At 43.1% G+C, this 18194-nt stretch overlaps 1 protein-coding gene across 12 annotated transcripts in view; it reads left to right on the forward strand.

The window, feature by feature from the left end:
* The window catches only part of WNK2 (WNK lysine deficient protein kinase 2), a 252051-nt gene that overhangs the window by 174059 nt on the left and 59798 nt on the right, over positions 1-18194 (forward strand). For all 12 annotated transcript variants that reach the window (XM_073574203.1, XM_073574200.1, XM_073574202.1 and 9 more), the window contains 7 exons: positions 6772-6996; positions 7124-7173; positions 8849-9017; positions 9324-9440; positions 13283-13453; positions 16629-16674; positions 16772-16882. In XM_073574203.1, the coding sequence (XP_073430304.1) occupies positions 6772-6996; positions 7124-7173; positions 8849-9017; positions 9324-9440; positions 13283-13453; positions 16629-16674; positions 16772-16882 (889 nt within the window). The remainder of the gene's footprint in view (positions 1-6771; positions 6997-7123; positions 7174-8848; positions 9018-9323; positions 9441-13282; positions 13454-16628; positions 16675-16771; positions 16883-18194) is intronic.

Genomic DNA, 18194 nt, shown 5'->3' on the forward strand with positions numbered 1-18194 from the left:
GAGATAGATAGATAGACATAATAGATATAGAGATATATATAGAAAGAGATAGATAGATAGATATAGAGATAGAAAGATAGATATAAAGATAGAGCGATAGATATAGATATAGAGATAGATAGATACAGAGAAAAGATATAGAGATAGATAACGGATATATAAATAGATAGGTATATAGATAGATATAGATATTAGATAGAGATATATATAGATAAAGATAGATATAGATGGTAGCTAGATAGATAATAAATATAGAGATAATAGATATATAGAGTAAGATAGATAGATATAGAGATAGATAGACATAATAGATAGATATAGAGATATATATAGAAAGATATAGAGATAGATAGATATAGAGATAGATGTAGAGATAGAAAGATAGATATAAAGATAGAGCGATAGATAGATATAGAAATAGATAGATATAGATAATGGATAGAGATGGATATAGAGATAGATAGATATAGATAATAGATAGAGATAGAAAGATAGATAGAGAGAGAGCGAGAGAGATATAGAAATAGATATAGATAATAGATAGAGATAGAGAGAGAGAGAGAGATATATAGAGATAGATAGATAGAGACAGATAGAGAGAGCGAGAGTGATATAAAAAAACAAACAAACAACAATACTCACCTCTCCTCCTCGCTCCCACGCTGATCCCGGCTTCAGTGTCAGGAGCTGCCCCCTCTGCCAGACACACAGCGGGTGCGCGATGTAGTGACGTCATCGCGCACTGGCTGTGAGTCAGGAGCAGAGAGGACTGAGGGCGGCGCCGGCCCTGATTTACAGCTGCAGAGCGGCTTACTGGGCTGGGGGCGGGGCCTCTGGGGGTGGAGACTGTGAAATGATATTCACTGCTTCGCAGTGAATATTCATTTCTCTTTAGCAGCGGGGACAGGGGCTCCTCCCTCCTGACACCCGCTGCTGCTCCGCTGGCAGGGGCCCCCATAGCAGCTGCATGGTGTGCAACACACCACTGGCTGGGGGCCCCTGGAGCAGCAGGGGCCCTAGGCAACTGCTGGCCCTGTATGCCAGCAGGTGCCAGGGCCCACCAGATGCCAGGGCCCACCGGAGAATCCTCCGGTTCTCCGGTGGGCCAGTCCGACGCTGGGTCCGAGCACCAGGAAAAGGCCATTTACTGTACGGTCTAGGTTAGAATTAAAGAAGTACGATGGTTGTGTAGTGTGTATAAGATGTCTTAGTTGCAAAAACTGATAAAATCTATGTCGAATATCTGGGTGTTTTGCAACTAGGCGGTCAAACGGCTTAATCGCTGTGCCGTCACACAGCTGATGAAGTGATTTTACCCCAGCCAGTACCCATGGCTGTAAATCTATATACGGCATATGTAATTCTAGCGCCTTCAATGACGCTTCAGTTAACGGGATTTTAATAAGAGTCGGGACCATCTGTCTCCAAAAATGCAGTGCAATGGACATGGTTGGTAGAGGGAGATTACAAGGCCGCGGCTCAAAGGCTTCAACCTCTAACATAAATTGGGTGGAGCCTCTAGTCGCATAGAAATTTTCGATTTGCAACCATCTATGATCCTTATCTAGCTGCCACCAATCCCGCAGCCCCGCTACCACTGAGGCCTTATAATACGCCATCAAATTTGGCAATCCCATTCCCCCCAGATCATAAGGGTAATACAAAAGGGACTTGGCCACTCGAGGAGTTTCGTGGGCCCATATGTATTTAAGTGCTGAAGGTTTGTTATCATTTTGCTTGGGACCCTCAAAGGGAGACATCTGAAATAATATAATATCTTGGGGAGAATTTTCATCTTGAAAATATTAATTCTAGCCACCCAGGAGGTCATAAACAGATGTAAGGTGTCCAGCTCGGTCTTTATCTGTCTGAATAAAGCAGTATAGTTCGTCTCTAAGATATGTTGAGAGTGTGTAAGCTTTATACCAAGGTAAGGGATACCCTGATCAGTCCAACGAAAGGGAAACTTATTCTCTAATTCAGCTTTGGTGACCAAAGGAACCGCGACAGGGAATACAAGTGATTTGGATGCATTCAATTTGTAATAGGATACTGACGCAAACTCCACTAGTTCAACCATGACGGCCGAAAACGGCCGCTCCAGGTCCACACAGGCTATTATAACGTCGTCCGCGTAAAGACCGATCTTGTGAGCAGCCGGGCCCACCATCAGACCTGAGATATCAGAGTTAAGACGGATTTTCTCTGCCAGTGGCTCCATGCATAATGCAAATATAATGGGGGATAGTGGGCATCCCTGTCGCGTCCCGTTAGTGATCAAAAAGGGGGTAGATACAAACCCAGAGGCTACGACTCTGGCTGATGGGGTGGAATATGGAATATATGGCTAAAATCGCCGAAAGGATGGGGCCCTCCAAACCAAACTTCCTAAGAACACTTCCCAAATATCCCCAGTGCACCCTATCAAAGGCCTTCTCAGCGTCCAAGGACAGGAATGCACTGGGAAGGCCCGACAGTTCCGCCACCCTAATGAGATTCAACATTCGACGGGTACCATCCTTGGTTTCCCGGCCGGCCACAAAACCGACCTGGTCAGGAGAGACAAGAGCGGGGATTATCAAATGAAGGCGGGAGGCTAGAAATTTGGTATAGATCTTTAAATCACAATTCAATAAAGCAATGGGTCTAAAATTCCCAGGACTATCAGGGGTCTTACCTGGCTTAGGGAGAGTGGTAATAGTAGCTTCCAAATTAGGGGCAGCAACTTTGCCTGAATCCCGCCAACTTGAAAACAACCTCAATAGATATGGGGCCAGAAGTTCCTGAAAAGTGCGATAATATTCATTTGAAAGTCCATCCGGACCAGGCGCGGTGTGTAGCTTACTGCTTTTAATAGTTTTTTTGATCTCCTCTTCTGTAAATGGGGCATTTAACAATAATAATTGTTCTTGGGATACACGCGGTAAATTAACTGATTGCAGATATGAATCGATTGCTACCTGAGTAGGTTGACGGGTCTGCGGGTCAGAATGTACGTTATATAAATGGGAGTAGTACTTTACAAATGTCTCCGCGATGTTAATCGGATTCCTAACCAGACACCCATTCTGATCTTGTAAACCATCTATTCTGGATTTAGCCTCTCGTTTACATACCCTACGGGCCAGTATCGCTCCCGCCCTATCTCCAGTGACGTAAAAGTGAGTTTTAAGCTTATGTAAATTACGGGCATAGGCAGAAAGCAAAACCTCCCGCAACTGAAAGCGAACCCCGTATATCTCATCCGACAATGCCTGCGAGGGTGAAGTTTTATTCAGTGATTCCAACTGGTCAAGTCTAGTTAAGAGGTCATCCCGTATCCCTCTATTACGCTTCAGTATGGAGGCTTGTTGTATGAGATATCCCCGTATAACCACTTTATGCGCAGCCCATAGCGTTTCATCTGAAACTTCCCCCATTATCGTTAACCTGGAAGTAGTGAGTCAACTCAGTAGAGATATCACACATCACCTTCTCATTTAGTAAAAGAGACCGGTTCAGACGCCACCGAAAAGCAGGGTTTGCATGATGTTTTAACGCTAACTAACACAATGGGAGCATGGTCAGACCAGGTAATTAGTCCTATGCTGGAGGAGACGCACCTAGGAAGAACCGAAGTATCCACCAGAATATGGTCTATCCGAGTATATGTACGGTGTCGGAAGGAATAAAAGGTATAATCTTTTTCACTCGCGTGGGAGTACCTCCAGAAATCGTGTAGATGATATTCTTTGGCAATGCCTTTCAACTCCCCCCTAGGCCGAATGCCACCTCGTGAGCAGTCTAGATCCCTGTCCATGGGAAGATTAAAGTCTCCACAGTATATCTTTTCACCCTGCGCCAGGCCATCCACTCTATGTAGTACTTTGCGGATAAATGTCTGTTGCGAATGATTTGGGGCGTAGATGACTGTGATAGTGTGCAACTCGCCATTCAATGTGCATACGAGGGACAGAAATCTGCCCGCAGGATCCGCTACCTTCCGAATACAATTAATGGCTAATGTATTTTTAAAGATGATGCACACCCCAGCCTTTTTAGTGTTATTATTAGCATAGTAAATATTAGAGAACTGTGGGTGACGCAGCCTAAAATTATCAGCTTCTATCAGATGCGTCTCCTGCAGGCAGATAATCTCTGCACCTGATTTTTTTCACCTCCTTCCATAGGATGGACCTCTTACAGGGGGAATTCAACCCCCTAACATTTAAAGACATAATGGTAACACTTACAATTATACATTATAAAACTTGCTATCACACATACATCTTCATGAACCCACATCATCCGCATCTGGGCTCGTGTGTTGGCAACATAGAGAACCACATTAAAAAGACCCATCTCGGAGGTGCACCTAAAAAACAGGAGTCAAGGGAAACAAAACACAGAGAAAAGTAAAAAAAATTCTAAACACAAAGTCATGCAGCCACTAGGCCAAAGGCCAGGCTAGTCAGGCAGTGAAACGCCTGAGTGGTCAGTCTTAGACTGCAGGTAAATGCCAGCTCAGGGCAGTTCCAAGGTTCACTCCCAAAAAGATGGAAAATAACCGAGAGTTATCTTGGACGGGGTGCTGGAGCAAAAAGAAAAAAAAAACGGTAACAAAATCCGTAGCACCCTCACAGCAGAGTCCTGCATCCGGCAGCATCTCATCTTCCTCTTCAAGTTTGAATCCAGTCCTGAACAATTTTCTTTCCCATCGGGTTCTGGTGGGGAGCAAAGGAAATCTTCCAATCGGTTAGCTTGTTCTCAGCCTGTTTGGGAGATTGGCAGACCACACCACGACCTTCATAAGATATTATCAGCCTGATAGGATTGAATCCCCATTTGTATCGGATATGAACATCACGTAATGCTTTACAAACATGAGCGAGCGAATTCTCGCCTCCTTGCCAGTGTGGACACTGATAAATCTGGGAACACCTGTAAGCCTTGGTATTCAGCAGGGAGCTCAGGGGGTTTCCTCATCCCCTACATGAAGGCGTCTTTGGTAGTATAGAAGTGGACGCGCACCAAAGCGTCTCTGGGCAAGGCTGGGTCCACATTCCGGGGTTTGAGGAGTCTATGTATCCTGTCAATCAGGAAATCCCTGGGGAGCAAGGTTGGGAATACAGTTTGCATGAATTTAAGCAAAAAGTCAGCCAGATCCTTATCTGGAATGTCCTCCGGTATGCCCCTGACACGCACATTATTCCTCCGTGATCTACCAGATCATACATCTTATCCTGGACCACAGCCATATCCTTTCTCAAAGGTTCGTTCTCATCCACTAGTGCATTTATAGTCTTGGCATATTCAGCCATCTTGCTCTCAACATGAGCAGTTCTCTCCCCCAGGGACGAGACTTCCCCTCTAATCTCTTGCAGCATGGACTGCATATCTTCCTTTAGGGAAGCACGAATGGAGGCCAGAAAGTCTCTCATGTCTCCTTTAGTAATAGGAGACAGGTTGCTGTGAGTCTCAGAAGCCCCCTCCCCCCAGAGCCACCCGATGAGTGGGAGAAAGCTGAGGGGGAAGCCGCAGCCATTTTACCTGCAGCATGTGCAGTTTGTCCTCGGGGGAAGAAGTCCGGGAGCTTCGGCGGGGAACTGCGTTTCTGCGCTCTCCCTCAGGTCATCATGTGCCCAGGACATTCCAGGAGCCGTTGCTGTGCACAGGGAGGAGAGGTAATATACAGTGCTGTTATTAGCCGGTTTAAGTCCGGAGAAGCAGGAGCCTGTGAGTTATGTGGGCTCTCTGGTCTGCATGCAGGCCACGCCCCCATGAATAATCACATGACTGACGCGCTTTGACCCCCTGTGAGTTCTTATAGCCTAAAGCAGTGTTCCCCAACTCTGGTCCTCAAGAGCCACCAACAGGTCGTGTTTTCAGGATTTCCTTAGTATTGCACAGGTGATGGAATTCTTGCCTGTCCAGATGATGCAATTATCTCCTGTGCAATACTAAGGAAATCCTGAAAACATGACCTGTTGGTGGCTCTTGAGGACCAGAGTTGGGGAGCACTGGTCTAAAGGGTGGTGATTAAAAACCTCGGGTGGTTGGACATGTGTGAGAGGTGAGCAGAGTGGAAATTAAAAATGTATCTTTCCTGAAGTCCACTACACTGATACACATCAGGCATTGACTTTAGGTGGAAGTGATGGCTGTTAGTATTTTGGGATATTTTACAGTTATTTTTTTTGAGAAAGCAAGATTGTCTGTTATGCACCTATAGCACCTCTTTTCTTTTGAGCTGGACCACTGAGCTTCCCAACCCCTTTTACCCAGACCTTAAATGAACTGATTAATCCCTCGTCCAAACTTCACCAATTATTGATCCAAAATGTACCACTACTTTACATACTGTACATGGCTGACCCTTTACTGAAAGGTGCGTGTCAGGAATGGTTCACAGGCTGAACATCCCCTTTTAATTAGAAAAGATACATATGCTGATACCTGGCATGTGTGATCTTTTTTTTTTTTTTTTTTTTTTTTTTTTTATACACATTTTTCTTTTGGTATCCTTCTTATTTGCATTACACATCATCATTTTAAGGATCTGTTAATCTACCAAATTATTGTATTTAGGAGACTTAATTTTGGGATTGGTGCAAATGGTCAGTGAGGTATGGACTTAGTTGGAACTCCTTATAGAAGTTACTTTTGTATTTTTATCTTATGGTGGTGTTTTTTTTTTCATGGTTTTAAACCTGCTACTAATATTAATTTAGCAGGCTGTGTTTCTGGATGTAAAGTGACATAATATAAATATGTGCCCCCTATGTTGTCCAGGTCATTGGTCTTCCGCAGTATTCGGTGGACCTGGGCACGCCCATAAAAATGATGCCCGTTGCATCGGTGATGTCACCACCTGTGAATCTCCCAAATGACACTCCACCTCCTATGCAAGGGCAAGATCCACTTGCACAAGTATCGTACCCACATGCCGTAACGGAGGCGACTTTTGCTGAACATCCGAGTTCAGCCATCCGGCAGTACACAGATCCCAGTCAAGAGGTGCTTATTTTTATTTTTTCACTTTTATATTGTAAATTAGAACATAGGTGATTCTTTTGGTCAAACATGATTTTATAGGGTCACAAATTTTATAATTTTATTTTATCCCATTTTTATTTTATTTTAGGATATGATATTACAAGAGAATCTTCTGGCGTCAAATCAAAGCTGTGACAAGTGAGTATGAAAAAGGAGCAATCGGCTCACCTGTGCGGGTGCACGGCAAAATACGCAAGCGATATCAGCAGTCCAAAAGACAGACGTCACTCGCATCTTCTTAAAATAATTGCTTTATTGACCCAGTAGTATAAAAGGTGCAAAAATGGTTGAACTCCACAGCACAAAAACTAAAAAGGCAGAGATTAAATATCCGCTGCGCTCCTGGGGAACGTGTTTCAGACCTACTTGGTCCTTTGTCATGGCATTATAAGCCCTTTAGTCACTTAAACATGCAACATTTTGTCTCAATTCTATGGAGTCATGTTCACAATGCCACTTACGCAGTCGTACATACCATGGATGCAACCAGTGTAGCTTTAAAGGGTCCCACTACTACCTCCAAAGTAGGTGGAATTTTGCATTATGATGAGCTATCAGACTGCAAAGACCCCATATATTGACCCTCTCCAGTCGGTGTCTGCTCCTTCTCTTATGATAAACAAGGGCTTTTTAGATTATCTCCTTGCTTAAAAAAACTAAAAAAGATAATCAAAATAAAAAAAATATTATAAAAATTAAATATATATCAACCCATGGAGTAGGTCAGTTTTATTGGAGATCAAAGGTCTTTTTTTTTTTTTTTTTTTTATATACAAAGTAAGATGGCAGTAGCTAAATGATTTATACACTGTCACTGGGGCGATGGTCTCCGCACGACTGGTATTCTGACATGTGCTGACAGTGCACTCTCCTGCCGGCTCGTTACAGCTGATCTGAGCCAGTGAGAGAGCACACTGTCATTGTGCACATCGCGCAGAGACTAGCCACTAAAATGAAGATCAATGATGACTCTTTGTCTCAGAGAGGTCGCAGAGCCTGCAGAAGTGACCTCAGCCTCTGTCCTCTGATGATGCTTCATTTGCATGCACTGGGATTCTCAAAAGAAGTGTCATAAAAAAGAAAGTAGGAAAAGAAAAGCAGTTAGTGTAGTTACGAGAAGGAGAGATACATTTTTATTAACTTATATTAGAAAATTGTTTAGATTATGGCATTAAAAAAAGATTTAACATGAATCTTAATTTGTGTTTCGGACCACCCCTTTAAGCGCTTCCTTCTTCTCAGTAGTTGAACTACATGGCTTCATGTTCTCTGAAGAGGTCACCATCTCAGTGGCCAGAATTTCCAGTATGATGTAACTGCATGAACTATACCAGTGAAGTTCCCTTCATTGGGAACAGATATTCCTATCACCATTACTGATGATGATTAGACAGCTCAAGTCACGATTATAATGCAGTGGATCAGTTTAGCTTCCTGACTGTTTACTTAAGATATATAACCTTATTTAACACAAAATGAGGGGAAAGATGTTCACAGTACCGCTACAGCTGACATAGATGTTACTGGCACGAGCAAGTCATGTGGTGCTGTGCAGATACAGATAGGATTTATAGCACTGCATAGAGGATTAAAGTGTAAGGTGAAATCTGCGAATCAAAATGGAGGTTGACAAAAAAAAATGCAGGGGTGTGAACTGTAGGGAATTCAGTAAACTATGTATAAGATGAGTGCAAAGTGTGATGGACAGTTAGGTAGTGGGTGCATGGAGGGGAAAAATAACTGGACTTTTGTTTGGAATTTTAGCCGAGGGATGTGTAAGTAAGCAGGCACACTTTTATGTCTCTTCTTAAAGCTTTATAGGTTCTGATGCTGCATCTGGTAAAGAAATGAGTGATGGGTATGAGGGCATCCATGGTAGCGGTAAGCAAGATGGAAAACCAGCAAGGAAACATCACCGAAGGTCGTCTCGCACTCGCTCCCGGCAGGAAAAGACCAATAAACCCAAACTAACCATTCTCAATGTAAGACCATGCCCAATGTAATGAAATGATAACCAGTATGACAGAGTGTAAATTGCGAGTGGTATGTGTGAAACGGAATAATTGATTTCTCTACTTTCTCATTACTAATGCATTGACTTCCAGGATGTTGCTAAATTTTAGAATAACTACATGAACAATAAATGTGTGGAAATTGTAAACTTTTTTTTTTATCCTTTTACAAGCAATTGCCAAGGTATGGAACCCTGCATTTTTTGTGGATTGATGCCTTTCTTTCATGTGTTTTTTATTTTTTTTTTTATCTTATTTTCTTGATATTTCCTATAGGTGTCCAACACTGGAGACAAAATGGTAGAATGTCAGCTAGAAACACACAACCATAAAATGGTAACCTTTAAGTTTGATTTGGATGGTGACGCACCAGAAGAAATTGCTACATACATGGTAAATCTAATGGGGGATATTGCAATGGTTATATTATGGCTAAAAGTTTTAAAAATTGTTATGTGCTATGCATAGAGACCCAGCAAGACTGGCACCAAACTAGCAAATGTGCAGCCACAGACGCAGTTGGCGGAAGCTGCCCAGCTAGGCGAGCCCTTGAGGGCTGTGAATATTCTTCACCCAACTCCCAGAGATGGAAGGGGGACTTTGGCAGAGCCCTTCCCGTGGCCCTTTGTCGCCTGGCAGCTGCATCTGGTGACGCGGCCGGTGCCTAGCCAAGAACCACATGGGTGCGTCTTCAAGAAACCCTAGGATTGTATCATAAAGATACCAGGAGAAGAACCCTAAGGAAAACCCTGAAAAGATAGCTACCAATATTTTCAGCACCACTCACCTCCAAAGCACATAGGAGCTGCATACCTCCCAATCATCCCCAGATAACCATTCCCTGCTAACTTGCTTAGCAGAATGGACACAATCCCATCACTGACTAGTACCAGACACAGCAGCGTCTAGCGTTGCCTGGTAAGTTGTAACTGGGGAACACCACGCCCCATGTTCCCCAGGCAGTGAAATCTTACATATATAGAAGCGGAGGAATAGAACTAAGCAACAGCACTTGTGAAAAAGACTTGCGTATACTAATAGATCACAGACTGCACATAAGTCAACAGTGTGAAGCAGCAGCAAAAAAGGCAAACACAGTTCTAGGATGTATTAAGAGAAGCATACAGTCTAGATCACATGAAGTAATTATCCCCCTCTACTCCTTGGTCAGACCTCATCTGGAATACTGCGTCTAGTTCTGGGCACCACATTTTAAAAAAGACATTGAATAACTGGAGCAAGTTCAGAGAAGAGCTACCAGGATGGTGAGCGGACTGCAAAGTATGTCCTACGAGGAACGACGGTTAAAGGATCTGGGAATGCTTAGGTTGCAAAAAAGAAGGCTAAGAGGAGACTTATGTTTTGTCAGCGAGGGTTTGAATATACCCAAACTAAATTCAAAATGTGTGTCAGCAAATTTCGGGCCTTAAAACATAACCTTTAATAAACTATTTAAAAAATCAAAAAGAGTGCAAAAAGTGCTAGTGCCAAAGAAGAGTGCAAGTAAAATAGCAATGGTATATAACCGCCATATATCACAATCGAGACGCCAATGAAATGTCAACTGATTGTATGAGATTTTTAGGTTCTCTTATTGTTGTTTATTAATGTCCTCATACCAACAATAATAATGATCCCTGTTCCAAATGGGTCACATACAAATGAATGATGTTGAATAGCTATGCAATGACTATTAGTTTATCACTTTTTTCAGTTCCCATAAGAGTATTTAAAGAAAATACCTTGTACTCTTCATTCCTCTTTCAAAACTGAATTTGCTATCATTCATATGTTTACTGGCGATTTATCTATGCAACGATTACAATATGATCACACAACACGGGACCTTTTACTCAAATCCCGATCTTACCACACATGATTTTACTCACTGAGTAAAAAATTAATATATCCATAAAGTAAATTCAATTCAGGCATGCGTGTTTTACATTCTCATAGTGAGTACCGTGAAGTAAATCAAAGTTATACTCATCTGAGGACCGGAGTGTCTACCGACTCCTGCAGTCGAGTTTAGAGGCTCAAGACCTCAGTGGCATGTATAATCCATTGCCGCACCAAAAAAATGCCCCTTCTAAGAATAGTGTCCCCCAATGCGTTTCGTCATCCTTAGACTCATTGGGGGGGCCTGACAGCTATCCTGTTGAATGAACTTTTCCTGACAGAAATTTAAGTTGTAGCTAAACTTTTCTCAAATCTTTTGGGGGGTGGATGGGGGCTAGAAATGCTTGGCTCGTCAGAAAAAAAGTGCTCAGGCAATGGGCATGCTCACAATAGCCGACTGTGTAGACCGGTATGGACTAGCCGACTGTGTAGACCGGTATGGACTAGCCGACTGTGTAGACCGGTATGGACTAGCCGACTGTGTAGACCGGTATGGACTAGCCGACTGTGTAGACCGGTATGGACTAGCCGACTGTGTAGACCGGTATGGACTAGCCGACTGTGTAGACCGGTATGGACTAGCCGACTGTGTAGACCGGTATGGACTAGCCGACTGTGTAGACCGGTATGGACTAGCCGACTGTGTAGACCGGTATGGACTAGCCGACTGTGTAGACCGGTATGGACTAGCCGACTGTGTAGACCGGTATGGACTAGCCGACTGTGTAGACCGGTATGGACTAGCCGACTGTGTAGACCGGTATGGACTAGCCGACTGTGTAGACCGGTATGGACTAGCCGACTGTGTAGACCGGTATGGACTAGCCGACTGTGTAGACCGGTATGGACTAGCCGACTGTGTAGACCGGTATGGACTAGCCGACTGTGTAGACAGGTGTGGACTAGCCGACTGTGTAGACCGGTATAGAATAGCAGACTATGTACACCGGTATGGAATAGCAGACTGTAGATCTGTATGGAATAGCAGACTGTGTAGATCTGTATGGAATAGCAGACTCTGTATACCGGTATGGAATAGCAGACTCTGTATACCGGTATGGAATAGCAGACTCTGTATACCGGTATGGAATAGCAGACTCTGTATACCGGTATGGAATAGCAGACGGTGTAGATTTGTATGGAATAGCAGACTCTGTATACCGGTATGGAATAGCAGACTGTGTATACCGGTATGGAATAGCAGACTGTGTAGATCTGTATGGAATAGCAGACTGTGTAGATCTGTATGGAATAGCAGACTCTGTATACCGGTATAGAATAGTAGACTGTAGACTTCTATTTTGCCTGTACACCATTATGTGCTCGCTCATATATCAGCTGTGTGTTTCTGACCTGTAGTTTGAGTGATCACTGGAGGTCTTCAAACTGATCAGCATTGCTTTTAGGAGAGCATAAAAAGATATAAAAAAAAGTTAAAGCTTAATTTGACTTTTTACGAGTTTAAATTTAAGGTTCTATTAACATTTGTGTTGTGACTACAGCAATGTGGCCTTACATCCCAATAAGCTGACCTTTTCGGCCTCGTATACAAGTGACCACCAAAATCGATCAATGTCTTAATTGCTTAACTCATGGATAAGTGGCGCTATTTAATGCTGGTAAGACCTAGTCTTGCAAACTAAATGGGAATGGAATAAATTTGGAGTACGACCTTATAACTGAGTGGGTGTGAAGATCTTATAAATTTACTATTTTTAATCCAACAATTATATTTCTGCTGAATCTATAAATGCAGCCGTAGATAGAACATGGTCAGAACGCAGTGCATGGACTGGCCGGTGGCTCTCTGGACCAGAGCGTGACAGCTTCATATATTTCTATGTAGGTAGCTCTGCATTCCTATCTCGTTCCGATTTATACGGCCGTTTGATTGCTCCCTAACCCAAAAGTACATGTGTATCGGATGGGGTGGCAGTCGGCCAAATAAGGTTGATGGGTTGACGGCCATAAATATACATGCGTGGCCAAGAAAACTTGATCTTTTAGGGAAAGTGATCCAGCAGAGGACCAGAAACGGACACCTGTGGACCACCGTAGAGAAGTGCCTGCATCTTTTTTGCACACCTCAGTGCCCACATCATAATTTTGGCAGCAGTTACTTATTTCTTTATCCGCGACTGTGCTGTAAAGTTGCATTCTTTTTAGGGGTCACAGTGTGCCGTAGCTTCTGCCATTTTGCCAGCGGATGTTCCTGCAGGGATGCACAGATGATAGACATGTTAGCAGATGTAGTGTTGTAGGATCGCAGCATTTTGTGTTATCTCTTTCCTTCAGATTTCGAAGCCTTAGGCATTAATATTTCCGTATGCTTCCAGGTGGAAAATGAATTCATACTGCAGGCCGAGAAAGAGATTTTCATTGAGCAGATGAAGGATGTGATCGACAAGGCAGAGGACATGCTGAGTGAGGATGCAGAAGGGGAGAGAAGCTCCGATCAAGGGGCAAGTCCTCAGCAAACAGACTCCTTCAGGGTGGAAATGAGGGAGGTACAGTGCAATTCTTTTTTTTTTTTTTTTTTTTTATTTTGGTTCCTTCAGTGATGGCTTAGTAGAGACATGTCTGTGACATGACAGCTATCCCTGGGAAGAAATTGACTGCTGTCCACCCACCGGCTGTCAACACCTGCCGCTCTCAGCCGCATAAATTACAGATTTATTGCAAAGTAATTTATTGGAAGTCTGGCCACAAAGCAATAAGCATGTGCAATGCATAATTCTCATGGTCTTCCTAAATGTCCACTACAGCCTTTTCTTATTTTATTAGACATTTAATCCTTTTTACAGAATTATATGTTGGTGCCATTTGACGGGTTGTAAACCTGCCAAGCTTAGCGCGCGTATGTTAACACAATGAATTGAAGAACAATTGCTGCTTGGCCTCACACTTTTACGCTTGTATGATGATAGGAAAAAAATGTATAAAGCTATGAATTTATGTGTAAGCTTCTACTGCTCCAATTTCGTTCAAGTGGAGACTGAGCAACAAGTTTTGGCCACATCAAAACTGAAAACGGGAAACGGAGACCACCCAGTTTTTGGAAATTTGGATGTTATAACCGAGTCCTGCTTGGCCTAACATACGAGTCTGCTGTAGGGGAGACCCCTTTACAGCGGGTCATGCCATACCAGAAATTAAAGATTGAAGTCTGCTCTCGAGGCCACCTGGGAAAGTAGCCCACTTTTTAAACTAGGGAAGCCCTAAGATTGCCAGGATTGCTTTAGAAAAAGTGGACAGTTCTAACAAATTCAGGACCGTTGGTAACAATGGCCTTACGCGTTATGCAAACACCTCTCATGCCCACTACTGGAGGTGAGAGGTGCTGCTGACATTGCCTCGGTGGCTTCGGTTCACGTGCAGCAGGTCCTATTAATTAGACTTATTTTCTGTCCTAGTGTGATCCGACAAAACATCGGATTGCCCTCAGACCAATGTTAGTATACGTAACAGTGCAAATGTCCAATTTTTTATATATGTTTATCCTTGGACAACATGCCTGAGTTTGGCCTGACCTTTGGATCGCACTTGGCCATGCAAAGCATTGAGTCAATGGAAAACATTGGACTGCTGTCGGATGACATCTGAGTATAGTACGATGTCTTAGGACTGACAGAATGGAGAAGATGGAGACATTTTTTTTTTTAAATCTTTTCATTCGAGGGAATCGGATCACACTGTGTTCACACTCCGATCAGAGTGTTTTGCATTATTATTATTATTATTATTATTATTATTATTATTATTTATTGTTATAGCGCCATTTATTCCATGGCGCTTTACATGTGAGGAGGGGTATACATAATAAAAACAAGTACAATAATCTTAAACCATACAAATCATAACTGGTACAGGAGGAGAGAGGACCCTGCCCGCGAAGGCTCACAATCTACAAGGGATGGGTGAGAATACAGTAGGCGAGGGTAGAGCTGGTCGTGCAGCGGTTTGGTCGATCGGTGGTTACTGCAGGTTATAGGCTTGTCGGAAGAGGTGGGTCTTCTGGCTCTTTTTGAAGGTTTCGATGGTAGGTGAGAGTCTGATATGTTGTGGTAGAGAGTTCCAGAGTAGGGGTGATGCGCGAGAGAAATCTTGTATGCGATTGTGGGAAGAAGAGATAAGAGGGGAGTAGAGAAGGAGATCTTGTGATGATCGGAGGTTGCGTGCAGGAAAGTACCGGGAGACTAGGTCACAGTTGTATGGAGAAGACAGGTTGTGGATGGCTTTGTATGTCATGGTTAGGGTTTTGTACTGGAGTCTCTGGGCAATGGGGAGCCAGTGAAGGGATTGACAGAGGGGAGAAGCTGGGGAATAGCGGAGGGATAGGTGGATTAGTCGGGCAGCAGAGCTTAGAATAGATTGGAGGGGTGCGAGAGTGCTCGAGGTGAGGCCACAGAGCAGGAGGTTGCAGTAGTCAAGGCGAGAGGTGAGGGCATGGACTAGGGTTTTTGCATATTTTTGGTTGAGGAATGAACGGATTCGTGAAATATTTTTGAGTTGAAGTCGGCAGGAAGTGGAAAGGGCTTGGATATGTGGTTTGAAGGAGAGATCAGCGTCAAGGATTACCCCGAGGCAGCGAGCTTGTGGGATTGGGGAGAGTGGGCTGCCATTTACTTTAATGGATAGGTTCGTTGGGGGGGGTCACGTGAGATGGGGGAAAGATGATGAATTCTGTTTTGTCCATGTTAAGTTTCAGAAATCTAGCGGAGAAGATGGATGAAATAGTGGACAGACATTGAGGGATTCTGGTTAGTAGGGAGGTGATATCTGGTCCAGAGATGTAGATCTGTGTGTCGTCAGCATAGAGATGATACTGAAAGCCATGAGATTCTATGAGCTGTCCCAGGCCAAAGGTGTAAATGGAGAAGAGCAGGGGTCCTAGGACTGAACCTTGTGGGACTCCGACAGATAGGGGGCGAGGTGAGGAGGTGGTGTGTGAGTGGGAGACGCTGAATGTCCGGTCTGTTAGGTATGATGAGATCCAGGATAGGGCCAAGTCTGTGATGCCAAGGGATAAGAGGGTCTGTAATAATAGGGAATGGTCCACTGTGTCAAAGGCAGCCTGATCAGCCTGATTGTCTCCGATGAGGAGAATATATGCTCGTGTGACCCCGGCCTTACAACGTAGAATCGGATTTTTGCACAAGACCTGACGAGACCGTCCACACAACGACAATGGCATCTTTCACCCCAGATATGGAAAAAAAAGGGTGCTGGGTAACCCCATTAATGTTCTAAAAAAAATTAGCAAACTTGAAGAGTTTTTTTTTTTTTTTAAATGTACAAGATTCATCAGTTCTCGGCAGTATTGGGAAGTAAAACTGCTTGAAATAGTTTAAAAACTTTGCGTAATTCGTACTTCAAAAATTTGCAAATTTCGGCCTTTTTACTCCACTCCCAGTCAGCCAGAAGAGGCACGGGCAACAAATTCATCTTAATTTATGCCAAAAAACTGGTGTGATTTACTGCGTTTCTTGTGGTGGTGCACCAAATTCATTAAGAGGCGCTGGCCTCTTAGTTTGGCACATGTTACTTTTCATCAAGACGGGCATGAAAAAAGCCAATCTTGATGAATCGGGGACCATGTCTGTGTGGTCAGATTTTTATTTGGCTCTGTTTTTAAGTCTAGTGGACACTTTGTAATGTCTTTACCCTTTTTTATCCCCAAAGGAAAATCCGCTCAATCCTGCAAAAACTCCTGTATATCAGCAGAACGGTATGAAGTTTACTGCAGTTTTATTTTTATTTTTTTTTTACCTTCGAGGTGTCTGAAATGGACAATCTGGAAATGATCATCTTTTTCTTTCCTTCAGTTTTGCATACAGGAAAGAGGTGGTTCATCATCTGTCCCGTGAAGGAATGTCCGAGTCCTGCAGAAGCGTCATGTGTTAATGGTAACCTGGAAATTCAGAATAATCTAACGGGTAAATCATTTTTTTACTATTACTGGTAATGCGTTTGTCTTAGGGTGCCCAGATACGGATATACAAGGTTTAATAGTGTAAATATATTATACCCGGACCACTTTTTACTGGAAAAAGGCATTAAAATGAGGAATTTGACTCATTTTCAGTTTTTTAGCTAGTGACTATTTTTGAGGCTTATGTCTTCCATACATGGTAACTTTTCAGCGGTGCATAAATGAATATATTTAAATACACATAGCAGGATATCCTCTCATCTGCATGTTCCCCTTCAGAGATGAATGAGAAGGGAATGACGGATCGGAACCTGCGGGGCAGTCAGCCGACGTTCTCGAATATTTTCCTGCATAAGTTAGATTGGATTTTTCTAAAGTCAAACATTTTATACCTTTTTCCTATCAAGTTCTCATTCTAATTCTGATGAAAGAACATGTAGATTGACACGCTGATAATTGGATTAACAGAGTTCTCCTTAATGGAGCTAGACCCACATTTACAGTTTACTGACCACGGTCTAATTCCGTAAAGCCAATTTTTTTTTTTTTCTTGGCATACTCCATTTTAGGCTGCATTGGTAATACATAGAATTAGTCTGAATTCATTTGATTGCCTCTAGCATCGATATTGTAACCCTTTCACAGTTCTGCCCCACCAGACTCTGATTTCCTTGGGCACCCATTGTCTACTTTGAACACTTTCATTACTGATGTAAAACTGTGCCCCATTATTTTTCTACTACAAAAAAATCGATCACTTAAAAGCAGATACAAACTGCATACGTTATTTCTTTGATGTTAGACCTGATGAAGCCAATGTACTTACTTTAATAATCTATTTCAGTACGGCTGTATAATCCGGTGTAAAACTCAACCTCCGCTCACCTGGCCTGATTGTCAGCTCCTCAGTGTTCCTCTACTCTGCTGCCGAGATGGCTGGATCTGTCATGGAGTTTCAAAGTAACTAGATCTACCAGATTTTCAATGTAAATACAACTAGCTTCATCAGGTCTAATAGATCTGTTTATGCTGAAATTCCATATCATATGGGCTATATACGGTAATCTTTTTGGAAAGTTTCTCAATCTTTTTCTATCTAGCCTGATTGATAGATCTCCAGTTGGGAGGAGGTTATTCAGGAAGTTGTCACTGGTCATTACAAGTTGCAGCTGTCAGACAGGCTGTGTGGCTGAGGATTGACACTGACCGTGTGTAGGTACTCTGATCTGGGAATACTGATGCGAGAGGATACGGACTGCACAATTACAGCCTGTACTCTCCATCACTGCCTGGGTGAAACAGAGCGCACAATTACA

Source organism: Dendrobates tinctorius, unplaced genomic scaffold (genome assembly GCF_039654945.1).
Source record: "Dendrobates tinctorius isolate UK_male_01 unplaced genomic scaffold, ASM3965494v1 ptg000038l, whole genome shotgun sequence".
In the NCBI taxonomy this organism is placed as follows: domain Eukaryota; kingdom Metazoa; phylum Chordata; class Amphibia; order Anura; family Dendrobatidae; genus Dendrobates; species Dendrobates tinctorius.